Source organism: Heterocephalus glaber, unplaced genomic scaffold (genome assembly GCF_053883595.1).
Source record: "Heterocephalus glaber isolate CG9 unplaced genomic scaffold, H.glaber_assembly_v1.0 deba00000594, whole genome shotgun sequence".
Classification (NCBI taxonomy): domain Eukaryota; kingdom Metazoa; phylum Chordata; class Mammalia; order Rodentia; family Bathyergidae; genus Heterocephalus; species Heterocephalus glaber.
In genome coordinates, this window is record NW_028258151.1 from 34,083,926 (window position 1) to 34,108,657 (window position 24,732).

Sequence of the window (24,732 nt, forward strand, 5' to 3'; positions counted from 1 at the left end):
AAAGACCATGGACACTTTCCCTGGAAGTTGGTCTGGGAGAGGGGAACTGGAATGGAGATGGATTCTAAAATTTGTTCCTTATCAGCTCAGAGATTCTGAACACCACCTTTAAATGATCAACAAATGAAAACTGCCATTTGGAATTACCAGCTTCCCTCCAGGGCTTGCCATCTTCAGTGTAGGGTTTGCTCCATAACCGTTAACATGTTTTCCACTCATGATTTACTTGTCAGGGAAGTCAGGAGTTTTCTGGAACCTGAAGTCTGCCATGGTAGGGATGATTACTGGATAATTGCCTATTCTGTGGAATTTCCATTTTTAGACTACATCAGGCTCCTAGGCCTTTATTTCTTTGGCAGGAAAACCCAAAGGCAGTGGAGTGTGTTTTTTCCCTTCCCTGGCCCAGTTTAAACAATGACTCTCTTAGGCCCCAAGGTTTGGCTTCATACTCTCACCCAGGGGCGACCCTCTACCCTTGCTCCTGTCTGCCCCTGGTGGCCCTCTTATCCTTTGGAACTCAGGATTTGTCTCTGGGTTATGTCGGGGAGGTGTACAGAACCACACCCATGCTGCATAGACAGCCCAGTTGTAGCCCCATAAGCTGTGACCTGCTTATGGCAGCCAGTGCAGGGTCGGGGACAGTAGAGAAAGAATCTCTCTGGGGAACGCTATAGGGAGAAGTGTTCTGCAAAAACAATAGGTGTGCCAGCATCATCTGGGTAAAGACTGAAAGAGCTGCTCTGGTGACAGAGGGGCTTCTTTAGGATTACGTGTTAGGTTGAAAGCCCTCAGAGGAGCTGGACTCCATGAGTTTTCAGAGGGATGTGGTTATATGAAGAGACTTCCCTGCAGAAGGACTTGGTCTCATCTTTAATTCAAAGTTTTGTTGGGGAGAAAAAGACCCTCTCCTTTTTGGCAGTTCTATCGGTCTTGAAGTTTTATTGATTCCAGTCTCCTAAATTCCAACTAATGATAGTTTCTTAATTTTTCTCTTTGCAGTTTTAACAGTGTATGCCAGGGAACTCACATTCTCTTTCGGGAATTCAGCTTCATCCAAGCCACCCCCCACAACAGGGCCTCATTTTTACGGGCCTTCTGGAGATGCTTCCGAACCGTGGGCAAAAATGGCGGTAAGTTATCCCCAATTCCTTTTTTTCTTATTTTTCCCCTCCTCCCTGCTTTCCTTCTTGCCTTCTTCCCTTCCTTCCTTCCTTCTCTGATTTTCTTATGTTTCTATAAATACTGTTTGAATGCATACTCTCAAAGCTTTAGGAATACTTACTTTGCAGGAAGTATCTGTCTTGTGTCAGAAATACTGTACTAAGGGCTGGGGATTTAGCTCAGTGGTTCCACCACCTGCCTCACAAGCGCAAGGACCCGAGTTCGATCCCCGGTACCAAAAAGAAATACTGTACTATTACCACCACCACTACCATCGCTAATGATACCTATTAGGAACCAGGGCAGCTCTGAGCACTTTAGGTATAATACTTCATCTCATTCTCACAACTGTTCTCCATGGTCGATACTATAATCCCCACTTCATAACTAATGAAACCCGGGCTCAGAGGGGCTAAGTAAGTAACTTGAAAGGTTCCGTAGGAAATGCTGGCCTGGATTAGAACCTTGGCTCCAGAGCCCTTTCTCTGAACAAATACTTAAATACTGTGCAGTAAATATCAGGAGTAACATGAATAGACCTCACTCTATTGCATTCTCTTTGTATACTTGTGGTATTTACAAATTCAAGGTTTGTGGCAACTTCACACCATGCAAGTATATTGACATCATTTTTTCCAACAGCATTCATTCACTTCATATATCTGGGTCACCTTTTGTGGACTGCAGATACTTCAGACTTTTTCCTTATGTTTTCTACAGTGATCATTGATGTTACTACTGTCGTTGTCTTGGGGTGCCATGTACCCTGCCTGTAGAAGACAGTGAGCTGAGTGGATAAATTTGTGTGCTGTGATTGCTCTGTAAACTGGCCATTTCCCATCTCTCTGCCTCTCCTTGGGCTCCCTGTTCCCTGACACAGAGCAATATTGAAATTAGGCCGCTTAGTAACCCCGCAGTGTCCTCTAGGTGTTCAAGTGAAAGAAAGAGCTACCTGCCTGTCACCTGAAATCAAAACCTAGAAATGAGTGCGCTGAGTGAGGAAGGCATGTCAAAGACTGAGGTCAGCCGAAAGTGAGGCCTCTCACTCTAAGCAGCAAAGAGAATGCAAAGGTAAAAGCAAAGGTGAATGCAAAGGGAAAGTTCTTGAAGGAAATTGCAGGTGCTGCTCCAGTGAGAACATGAAACAGCCTGTTGCTAATATGGAGAAAGTTGGCGGGTAGATAGATCCCGCCAGCCACAATATTCCCTTAAGCCAGGCCTAGTGCAGAGCAAGGCCCCAGCTCTCTTCAGTTTTAAAGGCTGAAAGAAGCTGCAGAAGAAAAGTCTGAAACTGGCACAGGTTGACTCATGAGGTTGAAGGGAAGAAGCCATCTCCGGGCTTCCACACTTGGGAGGACAGCCCGCCTCTTGCCCGAGGCTGATGCGGAGGAGGACACTGAGTTGCTGCCAGCCCTGGGCCCTCAGGAGCTGTGCTAAGTCTACTCTGTCTGTGCTGTCCAAGTGCAGCAAGCAAGCCTGGGACAGCGCCTCTGTCTGTCTCCAGCAGGACTAGTGCAAAGGGTGAGCCGCTGCTGAGGCCGGCCACTCAGGGGAGACTCCTTTCAGATACTGTGTCACCTGACTCTGGTGGAGATGTAACACCTACTGACACAACGTCCGACTGCAGCACATGGCACAAGGAGGAATCTCAACTTTCAATCAAGTCTCATTACTTAAGAAATACATTTCATGAGGCCATAACTGCCATACACAGTGACTCATTCCTCTGATGGATCTGGGAAAAGGAAATCGAAAACCTTCTGGAAAGGATTCACCATGCCAGATGCCATTAAGAGCACTCATGATTCATGGAAGAAAATGAAAATATTGGCATTAACAGGAGTTTGGAAGAAGTTGGTCCTGTTCCTCCGGATGACTGAGGGATTCACAACTTGAGTGGAGGAGAGAACTGCTGAGTGGTGGACAAGCAATAGAGCCAGTGTTAGAAGTTCAGCCTGGAGATGGTGACTGAATGGACGAGGTCTCGTGACACAGCTTTAGCAGACAAGGAGCTTCTTCTTATGGGTGAGCAAAGAAAAAGTTTCTTGACATGGATCTGCTCTGTTAGAGATGATATGAACATCATCATCGTTGAAATAACAGAGGATTTCAAATATTACATAAACTTAGTTAATAATGCAACGGCAAGATTTGAGAGAATTGACTCCAATTTTGAAGGCTTTACTGTGAGTAAAATGCTATCAAAGAGCTTTGCCACATGAACCAGGCGTGATGGTGCACACCTGTGATCCCAGCATCTCCGGGAAGGTGAGGCAGGAGGATCCAAAGTTTGAGCCCAGCCTGGGCATCTGGGATTTAGTGACTTAGCAAGACCCAGTCTCAAAAATAAAAAGGGCTGGGGATGTAGCTCAGTGCAAAGCCCCTGGCTTCCATCCCCAGTACCTCCAATATATATAGTATATGAGACTCCCTGAAGGCTTAGATGATCATTAGCATTTTTGGTGATAAAATATTTGTAGACATAGTACACACTTAATAGACTACATTACAGTATACACATAATTTATGTGCACTGGGAAACAAAAATTTGTTACTTGTTTTATTGGAAGAAGTGAGATTCACTTTATTGAAGATGCTGTGGAACCAAACGTGCAGCATCTCTGACAGAGCCGGACAGAGAAGGAAATTCCTGAATGAACGTGAGCTAGGATCCTGTTGTTGGAGAAAGGAGGGAGAAGTAGACAGAGAAGGTTCTGCGACCTGGCTGTTTGTTCTAAGCTGGGAGGAAAGAGTAGGAATTATCCCGATGGCAAAGGAGAGATGGGCATTCTCAGAACAGCATGCAGGGAAGCATAAAGAACATGAAATATTTAGGGAACTGAGCTCAGAATGACTAGAATTGTGAAGGAGTTAGGAAAGGTGAGCCTGTAAAGGCATAAGAGGCGTGTTCTGAGAGACCCCCTTCTTTGTCTAGAGCAGAAGTTGGGTTTTATTCTGTAGCTGCAACTTTAAGGCTTCCAGGTAGAAGAGCGGCTTGGATGCTGCCCAGGTCCTAATGGTCACTTTCAGCAGTATGGAGCCCGGCTTAGGCCAGAGGCAAGGAGCAGAGTTAGGAGTTTGTAGATGTGAAGGTGGAGATGTGACCCCAAGCCTGGGCAGTATCCATGGAGATTCAAGGGGAGACACTGTGGGACAGGGATTGGATGTGGGAGGGAACGTGAGTTAATGGCCCAGGGAGAATTTCCAGGGCTCTGGCTTGGGCAGCCGGGTAGGAATATTGGAGGGCCAAGAGATTCTTTGGGGAAAATATGTTATTGTTTTTTAAACTTGTGGTAAAGTATAAGCATACATTTTATCATTTGAACCATTTTAAATGGACGGTTTTGTGACTTCCGTACATTCATATTATTCTGCAGCCATCACCACTGTCCACCACCATCCGTCTCCAGAACTTTCTCACAGCTGAACCTCTGTACCCATGAACATGAACCCCCTCTGCCCACTCACCTCCAGCTCCTGGTAACCATCATTCTGCGTCCTTCTCCATGAATCTGGCTGCTCTAGGTACCTCCTATGAATGGATCATACAATATGTCTTTTTGTGAATTGCTTATTTCACTTTGCCTAGGGCCTTCACAGTTCACCCATGTTAGAACTGTGTCAGAATTTCTTTACTCTTTAAGGCTGAATACTGTTTCATTGAGAGTGGAGAGCACATTTTCTTACTCGATTTCTATGGATGGGCACTCAGTTGCGTCTATCTTTTGGCTCTTGTGAACAATGCTGTATGTTGATTTTGAAAAGCTGGTAGTTGAGCGTGGTGGCACATACCTGTAATCTCAGCACTCATAAGGCTGAGGCAGGAAGATCGTCAGAAGTTTGAGGCCAGCCTAGACACATAATAAGTTCAAGCCCAGCCTGCATTATAAAGTGAGACCCTGGGCCTGGGATTTAGCTCAGTGGCACCATACCTGCCTTGCAAGCACAAACAAGGTCCTGAGTTCAATCCCCAAGTACCACAAAAAAAAAAACTTTTTTAAATTTTAAAAAGTGAGTCTCAAGACGCCCCCTGCCCAAAAAAAAGAAAGAAAGAAAAAGAAAAGTTGGTATTCCTTTTTGACTTACCTTAAAAGCTTATTGAGCAGCAGGAAATACAGATCAGGTTCTAGAAATACAGATTTAAGAACAATAAATTTTGTTAAAGCTTTTCAAAGTGCCTTAAAATTCTTGAAAGAAGAATAATGTGCACTAGAAAAAGCAAGACATTTTCTATTTGAGTACTGTTGCCTTGGCATTTTATGATTTTATTCCATAGAGTATTAAGGAAGATGCACATTGAGACTTCCTGTTGATGAGACACATGCAAGGTCTCCCCGCTGGGAGCCTCCTTTGCAGTAGGTTCTTACATCGAGAATATTAAAATAGAGTAAATGGCTTCAGTTTTTTATTAAAATCTTATTTTACATCTATCCTTGAGGGTCGGTTCTTATTCTCATCTTCATACTATGTGTTTTACCAAATAAGTATTGAATATACCTTTAAGACAGTCTCTGTAGCGATCCTAAGTGAGGGAAGTACAAGGTCTAAACCATTTCCTCTTCATTTAACAAGTGCTTCTGGGAGGTTTGGCATGTGCCTGGTTCAAGGTTGGTTAAGTGGACAGATCCTGCACTCTACCTGCTTTCTTTGCATTTGCAAGGCCCCACTCTACTCTAGCCAGTGCTATCCTACTTTATATGTAGCCACTGAGACTTTTTTCAAAACTCCTGTCCAGTATTTTTTTAGATCACTTCAGCTATCCTAACAAATGCATAATAAGAGTCACAGTGGTTAGTTGCAAAGCTACAAATAGAACCCTGATTTACTACTGTGCTGCTTCTACTTCAGTGGCTGCTTTGGGGGGCAGAGGGGAAGTTGAGACAGGGGCTCACTATGTAGCTCAGGCTGGCCTTGAACTCACTATGTAGCCCAGACTGGCCTCGAACTTGTGGCAATCCTGGCTCACCCTCTAAAGTGCTGGGATTACAGGCGTGCACCACCATGCCCAACTCTATTTGCTGATTTTTTGACATGAACTAGCTCAGAGAAACAATCCCATTGGTCTCTATGTAAACACTCATGCACAGTGAGTGTGCAGGTGAAGTTTGTACTGTTTCATCAGATTTTGTCTTTCCCAGTCCTTTCTTAGTTTCTTACACCAATTACATTGATATATACAGCTAGAGCTGGGTTTTGTGACATACATAAAACAGGGATAACGATGGAAAACAGGTTTCAGATAGCCTTAATTCTTTTCCTCATCTAGAAGTGGGGCCTCTTCATGAATTTATTCCCTGTCACAAGGGATTCATACAGCATTTTGACTCTCAGCAGATGTGGGTTTCTTTATTTTGCTCACAGCTGCTGCCTGTGATCCATCCAGCTGTTGAGGAGAAGCAGTTCCAAGTTCTCCTGATTGTCCTGGGCCATAATCAGGACCTAGATTTTATCCTGGGTATTTATCATTATTTTTAATTGTACAACCTCTGGTTTCTTAAAGACCAAAAGCAACATTTGTGCCTGGGTGACACTGAAACCTTTGGTTAAATAGTTCTAATGTATTCTGCGTTTTTTCCAGGAAACTTTGGAATACCTTTCAGTCACAGAATGTGTCAGTTCCCAGTTTTAATCCAACATGAGCAAACCCTCTTGGAGACAAGATTTGAAAGGAAAAGATTTATTAAGCCCATTTTCTCCTCCAATTAGAATGACAAGTACCTACTCCTGCTACTTATTGTTCTTCTGCAGATAATTTCCTTAGAACATCATGTACATATTTTAGCAGTATCAAGAGGAAACTAACTCCTCTGGGAGGTAGCAAAAGAACAGAGTTCCAGCAAAACATATCTAAAAATGAAGCCACCTGTAGAAAACTGAGGACCCAATCCCTTCTGGCAAAAAACAGTTTATTCCAATTTTTAGTGAGCATAGGGATGCAGTGTTATTTCTGCGTGACTGAATACTGAATGATGCTAATTTTCCTACGTCTGAATTTCAGATGATCTCCTGAACACTATAGGAAACCTCTTGCTATCTAGGCAACTTTGGACTCTTGGAAGCAGAAGATCTATTCAAATGTAAAAAGCCTTTAATATTCAACTTCTTACTGTGGTATGTCTTTTAGTATTGAAAGATCAATCTGAATTTTCCAAGTCTGGCAATGAGTGAAATTCCTTTGAAGTAAATTTTCACTGTTTAGAAATGTCAGCTCAAAAGAGCTTTTTGTCCACAATTTATTTTCAATTAGAATTTAATTTTTGGCTCTGTACTATTACACACATTTTTTTAAATTAATAAAATAATAGCAGGTACTTCATACCTACCAAAGGAGTTATCTTCGTGCCTTAAATAACTAGAAATCAGACAGATCATCTGCAGCAGCTGTTTTAAGACACTGGCCCACAGGCCGTGGTGACTGTAGAAACAGAGACAGTTTTCAAGCAACTGTCCAGAAAGGCAGATTGACAAGAAGCTTGGTAGCTTTTGGTTTTTGCTTTAGCCTAGGAGACAGAAACTGGGCTGTTGGGGCTGAGGAGCTAGATTGTGTAGGCTGGATTACCAGAGAGGAGGGCTTGCTCAGCGAGCCCCAAGCTGCAGGCGGTTATGTGATTATTGGCTGCAAACCCTGCACCTGTGTGTGTTGAGAAACAACCGCCAGAAAATAGTCAGTCAGACAATTCCTGGAGAGTAGGCGGGGTTAGGGATCATTCACCCTTCTCCCAGCCAGAGTAGAGGACCTTAAAATACACCAGGCATGAGATAGAGTCTCACAGTTTAAAAGGAAAAAGATTAAACTGACCCACAAGTAACTTAACAACATATCTGTTTCCTGATTTGTGACGGTTGACCTCCTGATTTTTAGCTTTACTATGGTGCCATTCAGTAGAAAGCACTTCACTGTGAGCTTTGCTTTTCCCCCAGGGAGTGATGTGTGGTAGGACATGGGGCAGCCCCAGTGAGCAGCCACAGCTCCCTCCAGCCCTGTAGTCACTGGGTCTCAATCATGGTTTATTGTGTTGCTAGGCGTATTAAATGCATTTTTGACTTATGATGTTGTCAACTTATGATGGGTTTATTGAGACATAACCCTATTGTAGAGGTGCACCTGTATACCAGAACAAAATTCAGTGTTCTTCAGAAGAATTCAACACAAAGTCTAGCACTCAACAAAATCGCTGTGGCCCGTGGGCCAGTGTCTTAAAACAGCTGTTGCAGATGATCTGTCTGATTTCTAGTTATTTGAGGCATGAAGATAACTCCTTTGGTGGGTATTTCTTCACAGGTAGAAAGACAAGTACCTGCTATTATTTTATTAATGTAAATGTAAAATTCACAAAGTCCGGCCCCCAGTTAAAAATTATGAGAAATTAAAAGCAGAGAAATATGATCAATAATCAGAATAAAAATCAATTAATGGAAACACAGACCCAGGGGCCGGGGATTTAGCTCAGTGGTTCCATTGCCTGCCTCGCAAGCACAAGGTCCCAAGTTCGATCCCCAGTACCAAAAAAAAAAAAAAAAGAAACATAGACCCAGAAATTAGAGATGATAGAATTTAACTACAGGGACCTTAAAACAGTTATTTTAAATCATAAATATGCTCATATGTGTAAAGGAAAACACATGATTAGGAGAATATGATTAGGAGATAAGTGGAAGATATTTAAAAATCTAAATGGGGGCTGTGAGGTAGGGCAGCCATAGAGTGCTTGCCTAGCATGTGCAAGGCCCTGGTTCGAAACCCAGCACTACACAATAAATAAGTAAATAATAAAAACCCCACATAGAACTTCTAAAGATGAAAAATACAATATCTATAGTGAAAATAATGATAGCGATTAGCATTTAAGTGTTTCTGTATAGATGATCTTCCCTCACAACAATCCCGTGTCTTTGGTGGATACTACTATTACCCATGGCACAGAAAATGAAATTGAGATTTCTAAAGTTAACTTGTTCTAAGCCATATGCCCAGTAAGTGAAAAAGTCAGTACCCAATGAAGCCAGAAAGCCTGACTCCAGCCGGGCATGTGGTACACGCCTGTGATCTGAGCACTGGGGAGACTGAGGCAGGAGGGTTGCCTGGGCTACTTAGTGAGTTCAAGGCCAGCCTGAAACTACATAGAAAGACCCTGTCTAAAAAACAAAACAAAACAAGCAAATAAACTAAAACAGAAAAAGAAAGAACTTCAGATTATATCATTGCTTGACTGTGTTCTCCATCAACCCCGTGTGAGGTACTGGAAATGCAAATGAGTGAGTCCAATATCTGCCCCTGAGAAGCTCCCATTCTATGAAAAGGAGCAGAGTGGTCTACAAATAGTTCTCACAGCATTTAAGCGCTCGCTAGAGGCAGAGTAAGATGCAGTAACAGTACAAGGGAGGAAACGATTCTTCCTCCAGAAGGGAAAGGCAAGAAAAGAGCAAAACAGCTGAGATGGATCCTGGAGCATCAGAAAGCCGTGAGCAAATAAGGATATTCCAGTGCTAGCAAACAAGAGTTCAGAAATACAATGATGACATGAAACAGTAGTATCCTCTTGGAAAACAGCAGGAAGTAATGCACTATGGCTGGGTGACGGAGTGAAAGGCAATGATGTTTAATGCTTATTGGGTGCAGCCGCTGAGCAGAATGCTTCACATGTGTCCATTCATGTAATTCATCCGGCTTTGGGAAGTCAGGGAATGAAATCACTTGCCCTGGGCCACAGAGTCTGTAAGTAGCATGGCTCATGCTCACACCTAAGTGTCCACATCTGTGACAACTCTGCCGGACACCAGAACGCACGCTCCCTTGGGGTAAGGAAGGGCTTTGTGTGTCCTAAGAAAGGAGTCTATGGTTCTCCCAACGTTAGTGGAACCTTATCCTTTTGCACAGTTTTCACATGTAACACTGACAGAGGTTGGCACACAGAGGGCTGGGGAGGTAGCTCCGCGGTAAACAGAGAGACTGTCTCGAAATACAAATGAATGGATGAGTAGATAAATGGGCTGAGGCTGTAGCTCAGTGGTAGAGTGCTCCTGGGTATAATCCCTAGTACAGGGAGGAAGAAAAATAAGAATGCATGAACACCATAATCTAAAATATTCCACCCTTCCTTTTTCCCTTTCCTTTCCTTTTCATTCATCTTTTGTTTCATTCCAAATTCACTGTGGTTTTGTCCTCAGACTCCAGGTTTATCCACCCATTCTACAAACTTATTCATCAGTTGCTGGTGCTAGAGCACAGATTGGGATAGACAGAGACTCTTATTCCCCTGGAGTTGGTGGTCTGATGCTCAGAGAACTGACAAAAGTCCCTCCCTTTTGCCGAGCTTACATTCTAGGAATCAGGGAATCCAGGGGTGCCCTGTCTACCACTGAGCTCTATGTCCCCTCCTTAATTTTATTTTGAGACAGGTCTCACAGTTAGTTACTCACTAACTTGTGATCCTCCTGCCTCACCCTCCCAAGTAACTGGATTTCAAAAAGTATTATTTTCTCTAAAATATCTAATATGTTAGATGAAGTGATCTCAAAGGAAAATGGAGGCTCAAATAAAGCTTTTGGCCTGACTGTCCTTCATAATTATGTCACACTTCCCCCTGACTTTGCTGGTCACTAACCTTCATCCTCCCTTTAAAAAGCATTCTATGGGGCCAGGGATTTAGCTCAGTGGTTCTGCCGCCTGCCTCGCAAGTGCAAGGTCCCGAGTTCAATCCCTGGTTCCAAAAAAAAAAAAAGCATTCTGTGAGTGCTTCCTTCAGCAGCACATATACTAAAAGCATTCTGTGCAGTCTAACAGTTACTAAAGAGCAAATGCTACTTTCCTCATTTTTTAAACACCTCACTGCCACTGCCCGGGTCTTGGCCAGCCATTGATCTTGCCCTGCTCCCCTGGGTTCCCCTACTCAGCTTCACCCAGAAACCTGCTTTGCCCAATGAACAATCTCTGAAGTTCCTGTTTCCTCTCTCCCATTTTCTTTATTTAGTTTCCAATTCTCCCTTTTTCATTTTTCCTTCCTTTCTTAAAATCTTTTTTTCCAGGAAAAAACCTGACAATTCATGTCCCCTCCAATCTTTCACCTCCCTACCTCCAGTACCTTTCATCTTTCCCTTCATTTAATTTTCCTTTTTTCTTTTCTCCCAATTTCCACTACTGTTTGGGGCCATCACGTATGTCACACAAGCATCCCTGGAAGGCTTCTGTCATCATCTCTCACTCTCCGCACTAACACCCGGGGTCCCTCACCTCCCTTTCTCCTCTTAGCTCTCAGTTAAAGGTTAGCACCTCCCCAGGCTTCTGCATGAGAGAGCCGGACTCCTCCCTAGTTCCTTTCTTTTTTTTCTTTTTTCTTTTCTGTACCGGGAATCGAACTCAGGACCTGGCACTTGCAAGGCAGGCAACGGAACCACTGAGCTAAATCCCTGGCCTCTTGGTTCCTTTCTAATGAGCCCACAATCCATAGTCCCATCACAGTTCCTCACTAGGTCTTTATTTGAATGTGGGAGACCCTGTCCTTATTTAAGGTCCATCTTTGTTTCAGCTCTACTGAGGATAAAAACCTTGTCTCCTTTGCCACTAACTGCATCCCCAACACCTACTATAGGAGGGTGAGTGCCAATCCTATCCTAGTTGTATCATTTTATTGCCAGACTATTTTGGTGGGGACTAGGTTTCAAAGTTTAATGGACAGATAAAGAGTAAGCATATCTGCCCTTGTTCCCCACCTTAAGGAGAAAGAATTGTATCTTCTCCATTTGTATAAGTCATTCTTGCTGGAAGTATGGAGTACATGTCTTTAATCTGTTGAGAAGTTTCTGTTCTATTTCTAGTCTCCTGATAGCTTTTACCATGAACAGCTGTAGAATTTAGTCCAATACTTTTTCTCCAACTAGTGACAGGATCATATGGCTTTTTCCTTTCCTCTGTTTAAATGATGACTTTTGGGGGTGGATCTTCCAATGCTGAACCAACACTGCCATCCCTATAATGAAACCACTTTCTACATCCTGCCAGATCTGACTTCCAATAGTTTGTCTTGTTAAACAAATTTCTATCTATGTTCATACTTTTTTCTTCTATTATCTTTATCCAGTTTTAGGATTAGCACAATGTTGATTTCCTAAAATGAGGGGAGAAGTGTTCTTTCTTTTTTCTGCTTTAATTGTTTGATATATAATTTATCAGTTAAAATGTTTATGAGCCTGCTGTTGTCATATAGGTAAGTTTTCAAGCTAGGAATATACTTTCATTAATAGGTGCTATTCAAATTTTATATTTCCTCCAGAGTTAGTTTCATTAATTTGTCTTCCAAGCTACTTCTTAGAAGTTGTCAAATTTATTTCAAAAAAGATTTTTGTAATATGCTTTCTATATCCTTTTAAATTCTGTAAAATCTGTGGTAATGTCTCCTAGCTCTTAATATTGTAATTTTAAAAATGTATAACTGATATTGTGTAACAGGAAGAAAAGGTCTAAAAGAGCAGGGGAATTGGGAGGGGTAGGGGAAGGGAAAAAAGAGAAAGGAAAAAATATGAGAAGAGGAAAAAAAATGGAAAAAAGGTCTTTGCAAATAGGGAAGGGTGGAGGGGGTGAAGGGAGGGCAAGGGAAGGCGGAAAAAAATAAGAATCAAGAGACTCATGTAATGGTACAAGATCCCAATGATGAATGTAACTGTATTGTATACTGAAAATTACCAATAAACTTAATGGGGAAAAAAATTAAATTAAAATTAATATAGGAGGGTGAATTTTTTTTATTATTTAATATGAAGGTTCATTGTTTCCTAATCATTATCCAGAGGATAATTATTGGGTTACATTATCATCTCCTTTTTTCGAGGGTAGGATTGGTTTTGAAAATCTGCTTTACCTTATCTTTTCTACATTATAGGAGCCTTGATTTAAAGTAATAATAATCTGAGTGTGATGACACATATTTATTGTCCCAGCTACTCAAGAGGTTGAGACAGGAGGATTGCTTGAACCCAGGAGTTCGAGGCCAGCCTGGACAACATAGCGAGTTCAAGCCCAGCCTGAACTACATAGCAAGACCCTGTCTCAAAAAACAAACAAAACAATAACAATAGCTACCACTTGTTGACCACCTACTATCTGCTAGGCACTAAATTTCATTTTCAAAGTCCTTCACTAGCAGCATGTCAAATCAAAGCTGTACGACATTAAATAACACCAAATTACAATAATATTCAGTACCTACTGGTACTTCCAAAAGAAGGATTTGAAAGATTTAGGTCATGATTTACATGCAAACTTTAAACACTGTAAATAGTACCTGCCTTCCTTCTTTTGTATTCTGAGTCCAATCTTTACTGTATGAAAGACATCACACACTGGTAGTCAGCTGACAACTCGTGCCTTGGCCTTCAGATAGGTTTCCCTGGCTTGCAGTGCTAAGCCAGGGAGGGTGGCAAACACCTGTGATCCCAGCACTTGGGAGGCGAAGGTAGGAAGGTTGAAGATTCAAGCTCGGCCTGGACAACTTAGTGAGACCCTGTCTCAAGTTTAAAAAAAAAGGAGGGGGGTGATGGGTAGGTGGTGGGGATATAGTTCAGTCCAAATGAGGGCCCTGGGTTCAATCCTCAGTACTGAAAAAGAAAAGAACTTTAAAAAAAAAATAGATGCCACCATTCCACCTAAAATCCCTAACCCAGTTCGCTCGCCGAGGAATGGAAAATCCTCCCAGCACTGTGCCAACATTCCTGCAGGGCGCAGCTCACCAGGGAAGAGCCGCAGCTGCCCGCTCTGGGCAGATTGCCTCTGAGTTACTACATCCCAGCTGCCCCGCATCACCTGCTCGCAACCCCTGTGGCCCCTGCAGGCATTTGAGCTTGTTCCCCTGCGACAGGAATGGCCTGAGGTAGAGTTACACAATGTGTTCAGAACCTGGGCTCAGGAGCTCACTCCCAACCAGCTTTTCCTTCCCATTTCTCCTTATATCATCAGTGTCTCATAAAACTTAGAATGAAAAGAGACCTCTGAAATCAGTTCCTCTTGAAACTAGGCCTGGTTTTTTAAAACATATGTTTTCTTTTTGTTGTGGTAAAATACACACAATAGGAAAGCTATTGTGTTCCCCATGTTTAAATGTGCGGTTCTGTGGCAGTGAGCACATGCACACTGTCGTGCAGCCATTGCTGCCGTCTGCTCCAGAGCTCTTTGCATCTTGCAAACATGAAACTGTACTCGTTTTCCATTTCTCCTTTCCAGCCCCTGCAAACCGCCATTCTACTCTGGCCTAATGTATTTGGCTCTTTAGGCCCATCATATAAGTGGAATTATACAATTATTGTCCTTTTCTAGCAAGTTTATTTAACCAAGTTTGATGTTTTTCAAGTTCATTTATGTTTTAGCATGACAGAATTGTATTCTTTTTATGACTGAATAATATTCCGATGTATGGATGTACCATATTGTGTTTATCTCTTTGTCTGCTGATAGACACTTGGGTTACTTCCTGTACATTTTAGTGGTTGTGGATAACTCTGCTGTGAACATAGGTGTACAAATATCTGTCTGAGTCCTTGCTTTCAATTCTTTGGGTTATATAACTAGAAGCAGGATTGCTATTTAATTTTTTTTTGACAATATAATAAAATGCTTTTATTTGTCACAGTCTTTCCGTATAGTACAGGCTGGCCTTGAACTTAGTATGTAGCCCAGGGTGAGCTCAAATTTACCGTCTTCCTGCTATTTAATTTTTTGAGTAACTACAGTACTGTCTACTATATAGGCTGCACCATTTTACATTCTCACCAGCAAGGAAGGATAGTTCCAATTTCTCCATATCCTCACTAGTACTTATTTTCTGGTATTTGCTTGTTTGTTTTTAATAATAGCCATCCTAGGGCCATTTAGCTCAGTGGTTCCACCGCCTGCCCCACAAGCACAAGGACCTGACCGAGTTTGATCCCCGGTACCAAAAAAAGAAAAGAAACTTGATGGGATATACAAGCATTTATTTCAGGCCTCTGTTCTGTTTCATTGATTTATATGTCTATATTTTGCCAGTACTGTATTATTTTGTTTGTTTATCTCTGCATATTTGCAGTATGGGGAGTAGACTAAGGGCCTTCACATGAAGCTACATCCCCAGCCATTTTAATAAGTAATATTATTACTACAACTCTGGGTCTCACTAAGTCACTATCTTGTCCAGGCTGGGCTTGAACTTGTGATCCTCCTGCCTCAGCCTCCCAGAGTGCTGGGATTTCAGACTATACTGTTTTGATTACTACATCCATCAGAGCTCTGAGGTGACCAGGGCCATTGTCAAGGAGCTACAATATCTGAAAGGAGTCTCCCCTGAACAGCCGGCCTCAGTGGACTCAGTGCACGAGCCCTGCTGGAGACAGAGGCGCTGTCCTCCAGGCTTGCTTGCTGCACTTGTACAGCGCAGGCAGAGTAGACTTAGCGCGGCTGCTGAGGGCCCAGGGCTGGGACAACCGTTCATCAGCATCAGGCTTCCTCGGGAGAGAGGCAGCCTGGCTTCCGGAGCTCGGAAGCCCGGCGACGCGATCTCCTCTCTAGCCACGGAGGCCCTAGAAGCATCTTCCTCCAATGCGAGGCTGATTTGTCCACACAGAGAATCTGCGGCTGGGGGCAGCCACCTTCAGTTATCTCAGCGGGACTTTCCAGACAATTTGCTGCAAGTTTTGAAGTCAAAGATACAGGAATCATCCATCCAACTTTGTTGTTTTTTTAAGATTGTTTGGCTAGTTGTGGTCCCTTTAATGAGGCTGAATCTTAAGACAGGCTTCTATTTCTACAAAAAATACCATTGGAATTACTTATTTAGACAGGCCAGCCTTGAATTTGAGATCCTCCAGCCTCAGCCCTCCAAGTGCTGGAATCTCAGGCATGTGCCATCATGCCCGCTAACTTCGGGATTTTCAGAGATTGCATTAAGTTTATAGGTCCCTGTGGGTAGCAGTGTCATTTTGACAATATTAAAGCTTTCCATCTATGATCACAGGATCTCTTTCCATTTATTTCGGTCACGCTCAATTTCTTTTATCAATGTTTTGTAGTTTTCAATGTACAAATCTTTCACCTCCTTGGTTAAATTTATATCTAAGTATTTAATCTTTTTTTTGCTATTATAAATGAAATTGTTTTTCTTGGTTTTCACATTTTCATTGAATGTATATTTGTGTTGATTTTATATCCTTCATCTTTGCTGCATTAATTTATTAACTATAATAATTTGTCTATGTGTGTCTGTGTGTAATTGTCAGGAGTTTTTACATAGAAGATGGTGTCATCTATGAACAGATAATTTTCTTTCTTTTTTGTTTATTTTCCTTACCTTACTGATCTGGTGGGAACTTTCTATACTATATTGAAAAAAAGTGATAGGAAGCATTCTTGTCTTCTTCCTGATCTTAGGGGAAGAGCTTTCCAGTATTGATTTTAAAATAAAAACATACCCATCCTGCCCCGCAACTTCAAGGACCTGAGTTCGATCCCTGGTACCAAAAAAAATAAAAATAAAAACATACCAAGAAAATTGTAACTCATACACAAAGTAGCCTCAGATACTCAGAGATTTGTGTTTAACATCTTGGCTTCCAATCTCCTCTCCTCCCTTGCCGAGGGCTCCAGCCCTGGGCCTTGCATATGGTAGGTATTCACTACCTCTGTGCGCCCCAGCCCATAATCCCTTTTTTTTTTAAATTTATGCTGAGCCAAATGTTCCAAAGGGAGTGGTAGTACATTTATTTTTGTGTCAAAGTGGAGTTGCTCACATTCCTAATTAAGGTGTAATCACTTTGGAGAATCAACGAATGATTTTCTCAGCTAGTCTGAAAACTTTATTGTATGGAGAAAAATAAATGTTACCTTCTTTACCCCTAGTTTTGGGGATTGAACCCAGGGCCTTGCATATGCTAGGCGAGTGCTCTACCACTGAGCTACACCTTCTGCCAAAAGTAAATGTATTTTATAAGATCACGTATAAGTTGTTCAATGGTGTTTTTATTTTAAGACCATATACCTCAAAGGCTATGATGGATTGAATTGTTTCCCATGCCTATATGTGGAGGAAATTAAAGTAAAACGACATCATAAGAGTGGGGCCCTAGTCCGACTGGATTAGTGTCCTTATTAAGCAGAAATGCCAGACCCTCCCTCTCCCCTCTCTCTGGCACTCGAGGACACAGTGAGGAGTTGTGCATCTGCAAGCTAAGGACAGAGCCCCCCAGACACCAAACCACCGGCCCTGGCAGTTAGACTTCCGGGCCACAAAGCTTGGAAGAAGGACATCTCTGGTGCCCCAGCTGCCCCATCTGAAGTATTTTTTTAAGGCAGCCTAACAGACCATGGTTTTATTCACGGTTTTAACACAGGAAAATTGTTTTCACTTTGCATGTTGAGTCCAAGCCTCATTTGATTTATCACTGACATTTATCTGAGGTGGTACGTATGGCAATTTTGTGTCCACCACATGATCAAATTGAGCCATTTAATTTATTTAAAATCAGGAAGATTTCCAAGTGGATAAGCCTGTATTTTATGAGTTTACTTTAACATAGAAATAATGGTAACTTCTTATTTTGACCATTGTTCTGAACCCTTGAGTATAAAAGAATATATTCTGGGGCTGGGGATTTAGCTCAGTGGTATCGCCGCCTGCTGCGTAAGCACAAGGACCCGAGTTCAATCCCTGGTACCAAAAAATAAGTAAATAAATAAATAAAAGAGTATATTCTGAGCCAAGTGCAGTGGCACATACCTGTAACCCCAGCACTGAAGGAGGCTGAGGCAGGAGGATCACAACTTCAAGTCCCACCTGGGAAACTTTGTGAGACCCTGTCTCAAAGTAAAAAATAATAAGTGCAGAGGATGTGGCTTAGTGGTAGAGTGCCTGAGTTCCCTTCCTATTAACACAAAAGGAGAAAAAAAATAAAAGAAATACATTCTAATGTAACTACTGATAAGTCTGGCAAATAACTCCAAAAGGTATGTAAGGGCTTATTTTAATAACATTGACAGTCTGTATTGATTTGTATAGCATTATCTAATAATGGGGGTTTTTTTGGTACGGGGATTGAACTCGGGTCCTTGCACTTGCCCAGCAGGCGGCAAAACCACTGAGCTAAATCCCTGGCCCATCCAATAGTGTTTTGAAAAATGCTCGGAGTGTTGTTGCTGCTCGTGCTTACACAGGTGACATTTGTGGCCTTGTATTTATATGATCCTCTGCTTCTTAAACTCTTTCTTTGCTATTTTTTTTACCATTGCTTTTGCAGTCACAGTACAAGTATGACTCCATTTTTCCCACTATTTAGTATCTTAACCCTTAGAGACTTCTATCTTGTAGTTTTCCAGCATTTTATACATTAATATCTCTGCTTTGTGTTTGCTTCTGTAACCAGACCATGCAAAAACAAGTGACAAGACAGTGGGACAATACCTGTGCTTTTGCTCAGTTAGACACAAAGTTTGACACAAAGATTTGTGCCAAGGGAGTCCTGGATTAAAAAGCAAACAGGGTGGCTGGGGATGTCTCTTCCTGGTATAGTGCTGGCCTCTCTTGTGTGAGGCCTGGGGTGGTTCCATCCTCAGTGCTGCAAAAAAGAAAAAAAAAAAAAAAAAAAAGGCAGGAGAAGCTCCACAAACCAATTAACTTGTGAGCACAGGTTGGTAGTGTCTGTATATTAAAATATACTATGCTGGCCAGGATTTAGCTCAGTGGTGCCGCCGCCTGCCAAGTGCAAGGTCCTGAGTTCAATCCCCGGTACCAAAAAAATAAAATAAAATGTACTATGCAACATATTTACAGTAATGTCCATTTTGTGACTCTTACAGGTTTTTTGGATTTGCTTTATTTTGTTGTGCTTTTTTTGTTTTTTTTCTTTGTTGCATGCTTGGGATATACAATAATTGCATTCATCTTGTGGGTTTGGTACATATACATATTGCACCTTAATTATTTTTTCTTCCTCTTTGCCTCCCTACCCTTCCCTTCATCTTTTGTTTTTGAGACAAGGGTCTTGCAGTGTTGCCCAGTTTTGACCTCAGACGTGTGGGCTCATGTGATCCTCAGCCTCCCGTGAAGCTGGGACTGTAGGCATACATGGCCACACCAGGCTGAGGCATCTGGGGGACTGGGGAGGGTAGTGCTGGAGTCAGAACCAAGGGTCTCTCAAATGGTAAGTAGACACACTTTACTAGAGGTACACCTCTAGCATTATAGATTTTAAATAAAGGTATATTTTAACAAGAATTGAAATAAATATGGTTTTTGTTTTTTGAGATAGGGTTTCCCTATGCAGTTTAGGTTGGCCTTGAACTCACTATGTAGCCCAGGCTGGCCTCAAACTTGTGGCAGTCGTCTTGCCTCAGCCTCCTAAGTGCTAGGATTAGAGGCATGTGCCACCATGCCTGGCAAGAATTGCAATAAAATACTTAGAGAGCCTTGTAAGTACCTCTGCCAATTGCTAGGCTTCTGTAAAAGGAACAGAGTTTGGAAATTCTGAACCTACTTCAACCCTTCTCCATTGTATAGACATAAAAATTGAAGTCAAGGTCTCCCTGCCAGTTGGTAGGAAAACCATAACTAAATTCAGGTCTTTTGACTTGCAGCCCAGTACTCTTACCATTATTATCTCTGCTGCTAAGTGAACAGAAATTCATTTTGTGCCATTTAGTCTCTCAGATGAGTGTGCAATTGGCTAGCCCAAAATGTGATCATAGTAGCTAAGGCACAAGAATGCTAATAAACTGAAATTTTTATAAATAAATAAATAAATAAGAAAAACTGTATTGCATGCCTACAAAAAGTATTTGAATTTCAGGTGTGTTAAGAATTTAAAAGAAAGCATCTCAAACTAGGTGATATAGTTTTGTCCCTCTGTACCTATAAGAATGTACCCTTCTGACCTTCTGTCCCTATTTAGGTTTAGAAAATGGAGTTACTTGATTTGCCAGTTAATAAAAAAGAATGCATTCCAATTGTCTGTGAATTGGTGTCTTCTTTCATCATCTTTCTGATGAAGGGAAGGTAACCCTAAGTTCTTTAAGTTCCGTTTTACCTCTGATCAAGAGAAAATGTTTTATTTAAAATAAAAAAATCTCAATTCTTATTGCAGGGAGGAGTACAGTACTTGCTTTAGCAGCTATGTCATTCTTCAAAGGACACAATAAGCAAATTCTCGAGTTCTTTGAAAATGCAAACAAGGGGTTTTGGGGTTTTTTTGTACCAGGAATTGAACTCAGGACCTTGCTCTTGCAAGGTTTTTTTTTTGGTACCGGGGATCAAACTCGGATCCTTGCACTTGTGGAACAGGCGGCGAAACCACTGAGCTAAATCCCTGGCCCTAAAACAAGGGTTTTTTAAATGTGAGGCTGCAGTGAGACTTTAACATGTGATGTTAAAGTGAGTGATGCCTCAGACTTCTGAAACTTCCTGTTCATGTGGTTCTGTTAGAAATAAACGTAAATGACTAAAGGGAAGTTTATGCACTGTGAATCAAAATAAAACCACCTTAGGTTAAAGCTGCCAATTTAATAAACCATACTCAAATTTGATTGTTTTGGTGGGTTTTAAATTGGAAATATATAAAAATGAGTGTAAGTAGTGTTGAAAATTTAATCTTTTCCAGTTTTAGTTTGCTTGGCATAAAATGTGCTCTTCCCCCTGCCACCACCTGACCCTAATTTAGAGTCCTAATTTTGAGCCCTCATTAGACATCTTGGAGTAGTTGTTAAAAAGACAGATTTCTTTTTTTTTTTCTTTTTTTTTAAGAAACTGACCAACTTGCCTTTTATTTTATTGTTTTTTTAAAAAATATATATTTTAGGTATAAAATACATTTACATTTATCATTGGGTGTTTGTACCAGAACATGTTGCATCTTAGTTTTTATTTTTTCTCCCATTACCTGTGCACCCTTCACCCCCTCCACCCTTCCCTATCTACACAGAGTTTGATTCCATTTTTTTTTCTCATAATTTTTTAAAGACAGATTTCTTGATCCCATCTCTATCATTGCCAGCAGGCAAGAGGCCTGTGAATTTATTATTTAACAAGCATTTCAGGTAATACTTATTATCACGTAAGTTTGGGAAACCTCGAGTAACTTCACTTGTTTCCTCTAGTCCTTGTAGTACATATGTGTTTTCAACCCTGGTTGCATAGTAAGATCACTTAGGGAGATTTTTAAAAATACTGAACCCCAGCCGCCACCACCACCCCTGACCAATTTAATCAGAATATTTTGGGTTGGAGCCCAGGCGTTTTACATGCTCTGCAGGTGAGTCTGATACACATTGAAGCTTGAGAACTACTAAAAGACCCTTTGTAAATGTGGTTCTTTACAGCACAGCTTGTCCCTCCTGCTTAGAACATCTGTGGTTCTGTCTTGCCTACTAATGAAACCGGAACTTCATGGCTGTTTCAGGGCTCTCAGGATCCCACCCCAGCCTATCCAGCCACTTTCAGGCCACATTTAAACATCCACTGCTCCCAGAGACCCCTCTGGCTCCCCTTTGCATGGCTTTCTTTCTGCTTTACCCTCTGCAGAACTTCCTCCCGTGCCTGGCATTCCTGCCCACCTTGAGGAGTCCCAGCTCAGCAAGTGTCTCCCGGAAGTCCTTTCGCTTCCTGCTTCCTTCCCTCCTTGTTCTCTCCCACTTCCTCTGGTGGCATTTATCAGTCATACCTTAGTTAGGCACTGGCAAGGACATACTCCCTTTCCTAAAATGTCAGAAGAATAATCGATTTTTATGCCTTTCCTACCTCCCTCTCTCCACTGTCTATTTGTAATATCAGGCACTTGTTTAATTCTTTGTGAAGGTCCCAGTGTCCTTTTTTTTTTTTTTGGTACCGGGGATCTAACTCGGGTCCTTGAGCTTTGGAGGCAGGCAGCAGAACCACTAAGCTAAATCCTCACCCCCTGGTGTCCTTTTTATTAGACATAGCTGTGTAATCATGGTCAAGTTCATTTTTCCAAGCCTTAGTTGTATCTGTCGAATAATCACCACTTCAGTGTTGGGAAACTGAAACAGGATAATGGATTAAAGCATTTGTAATCCCAGCACCTAATTCTGCTCCCCCAAAGTCTGTTGCTTTTGTTATTGTGATCATTATCATTGTTAGCTCCCTTGAGCATGGAGACCTTGTATTTTATTTGTGAATCCCCATTCTGTGCCTTGCTTATTGTACATGCTCAATTAAATGCTGGATGAATAAATTAATGAATACTTGCTGGGCCTATATTTATAGTCCATTTCCAATCAGTCTAGCCTGTTTTGGAAGAAGCAGTTCAAACTACAATGTAAGCATCAAACACAGACAGAAATTAGGGTTTCTACTGGAAACTTTAAAAACTGTATTAAAAAGAAAGAAAAAGCCAAATCTCCAATATAACCCTAAAACAGCTGTTCTCCTTCTGCTGCCAGGAAATGGGGAAAATCCCCCAAGAGCTATTTGCTGTTTGTTTGTGCATCTTCTGATAAACATGCCGTGACTTGGGAAGAGCACACATTTCCCCTGCAGGCAGGCAGGGCTGGGAGCTGCATGTCATGGCAGCAGGGAAGAAATCCCCACTCAGTGGGAGAGGTTGCTGCAGGGACCAACTAAGCCCATTTGCAGTTTTGCTGAGTTATTTACCAAGATGAAGGGACTGGGTGTGGCCAGGCTGGGAGTCCTCCTGGGAAGTCACTTCAAGAATCTCCTTAATTTCCTAGCCCTTCATCTCTGTTCTCTGGCGTTGGCACAAGGGTGCAGCGAGTTGCACCCAGTTGGCTGCTGTTCCCAGCACACTGAATTCTTTGAAGCTGGCTTCTGCAGCCAAGGATTCCCTGCCCTGTTCTTCTCCCCTCGCCCTGATTTAAAAAGCAGCTCTGGAAATTCTCATCTGGCATGGAGATAGATGAGAAGGAACTTAATGGGTTGCAAGCTGTTTTACTAGATTCACAGGATCTAAAAGACCTGCAGCGCTTTAAATGACCATTTCTCAAAAAAACCAAAACAAAACAAAACAATATGATGGGTTTCACATGAACAAACCGCACAAAACTGCCTGTGTCATCTCCACTGTCATTGAAACAAGAGTGCAACACAGGAAAGTGCTTAGCACTTTTTGTCACCTTCAGGGTAAGTGCAAGGAGGTTTTAGCTGACTGAAAGTGCAGGAAACACAGCATGACAGAATGTACAAGGATTAACCAGTCAGTTGATGTTGACCATTGACCAGCATCTTTGAAAATGGGTGGATGAATAAATGAATTTCACCATGGGTTTGATGACCACAGATTTAGTGGTCTGAAAATTTGTAATGCCACTTTTCAGAAGTTCATTTATCAGAGTCATTGGTCAGGAATTTTTTGGAAGCACCTAGCTACTCTTTTTTTTTTTTTTAATGGTACTTGGGATTGAACCTAGGGCTTCACACAGGTTACGGAAGTGCGCTGTACCACTGAGCCTGTTTTTTTTTAAGACAAGATCTTGCTAATTTGTTCAACCTAGGATCGAACTTGATAACAAGTTGCACAAGTTGCACCCCATCCCCAGAAGTATTTCTACTTTTAAAATAAATGTTAAGTTTAGGAAATTTGCAATGATGGTAAAATACATGATAAAATTCTAAACTGGGTGCGGGAGGCACACACCTTCCTGTAATTCCAGCACCCTAGGTGGCTGAGACACGAAGATCATAAGTTTGAGCCCAGCCTGGGCAATTTAGCAAGACCCTATCTGAAAATAAAAATAAAAAATGTTTTTCCGCCTGCTGCGCAAGCACAAGGACCCAAGTTCGATCCCCGGTACCAAAAACAAAAAATAAAAAATAAAATTTAAAAGGGGATATAGCTCAGTCTAAAGGCCCAGGTTGAATCCTGGGTATAACACACACACAAAATCCAGTCAGCTGGAAATCTCTTTGTTGTTCCAAGTTGCACAAGAGCATGATAGTAAGATACCATTATCTGTATATGTATATATGCATATAAAAATGTTTCGAAAGAGATTTACCAGAAGATTCCTAATGATAGTCTTTAAATACTGAGACTTTAGGGGTTTTTTCCTACAGTTTTTTGTTTTGTTTTTTTTTTGGTACTGGGGATCGAACTCCAGTCCTTGCACTTGCGCAGCAGGCGGTGAAACCACTGAGCTAAATCCCCGGCCCCTCACACTTTTTAAAGATAGTGTTTGAGGGGTTTCCCCACTCCTGGAGATACACCCAGGACGCACAGATGCTAACCAAGCACTCTGCCACTGAGCCCCAGCCCTTTTTGTTTTTGTTTTTGATAATGAGCTTGTAACATTTTTGTACTCACTAAAATGCAAAGCTATTTTTATTCTGAGAAAAAGAAAAAACATTTTGAGCATCTGCTGTGTGCCCGAAGCGGACCTAGGGATTGTGAGGTGTAGAAAAGGAGGCTGCAGCCGGTGTCAGGTCCGTAAGGCAGCGGAGCGCACAGCTCAGGGCCAGGGATCCGGGCCAGTGGCCGCGGTCCTGGTCCCGGAGGAGGGGAGCGGAGCCGAGGCCTTGGCAGCATTGGTACAGGGGGAGGGAAGACGTCGCTCAGGCAGCTTAACCGCTGATGTGATTGTTGAGAGTGTTT

The 24,732-nt window shown here is 42.0% G+C and overlaps 1 protein-coding gene across 2 annotated transcripts in view; it reads left to right on the plus strand.

The window, feature by feature from the left end:
- Positions 1-24,732, plus strand: part of Cstpp1 (centriolar satellite-associated tubulin polyglutamylase complex regulator 1) — a 173,022-nt gene that overhangs the window by 92,093 nt on the left and 56,197 nt on the right. For both annotated transcript variants that reach the window (XM_004851894.4, XM_021264216.2), the window contains one exon: positions 1,000-1,130. In XM_004851894.4, coding sequence (XP_004851951.2) covers positions 1,000-1,130 — 131 coding nt within the window. The remainder of the gene's footprint in view (positions 1-999; positions 1,131-24,732) is intronic.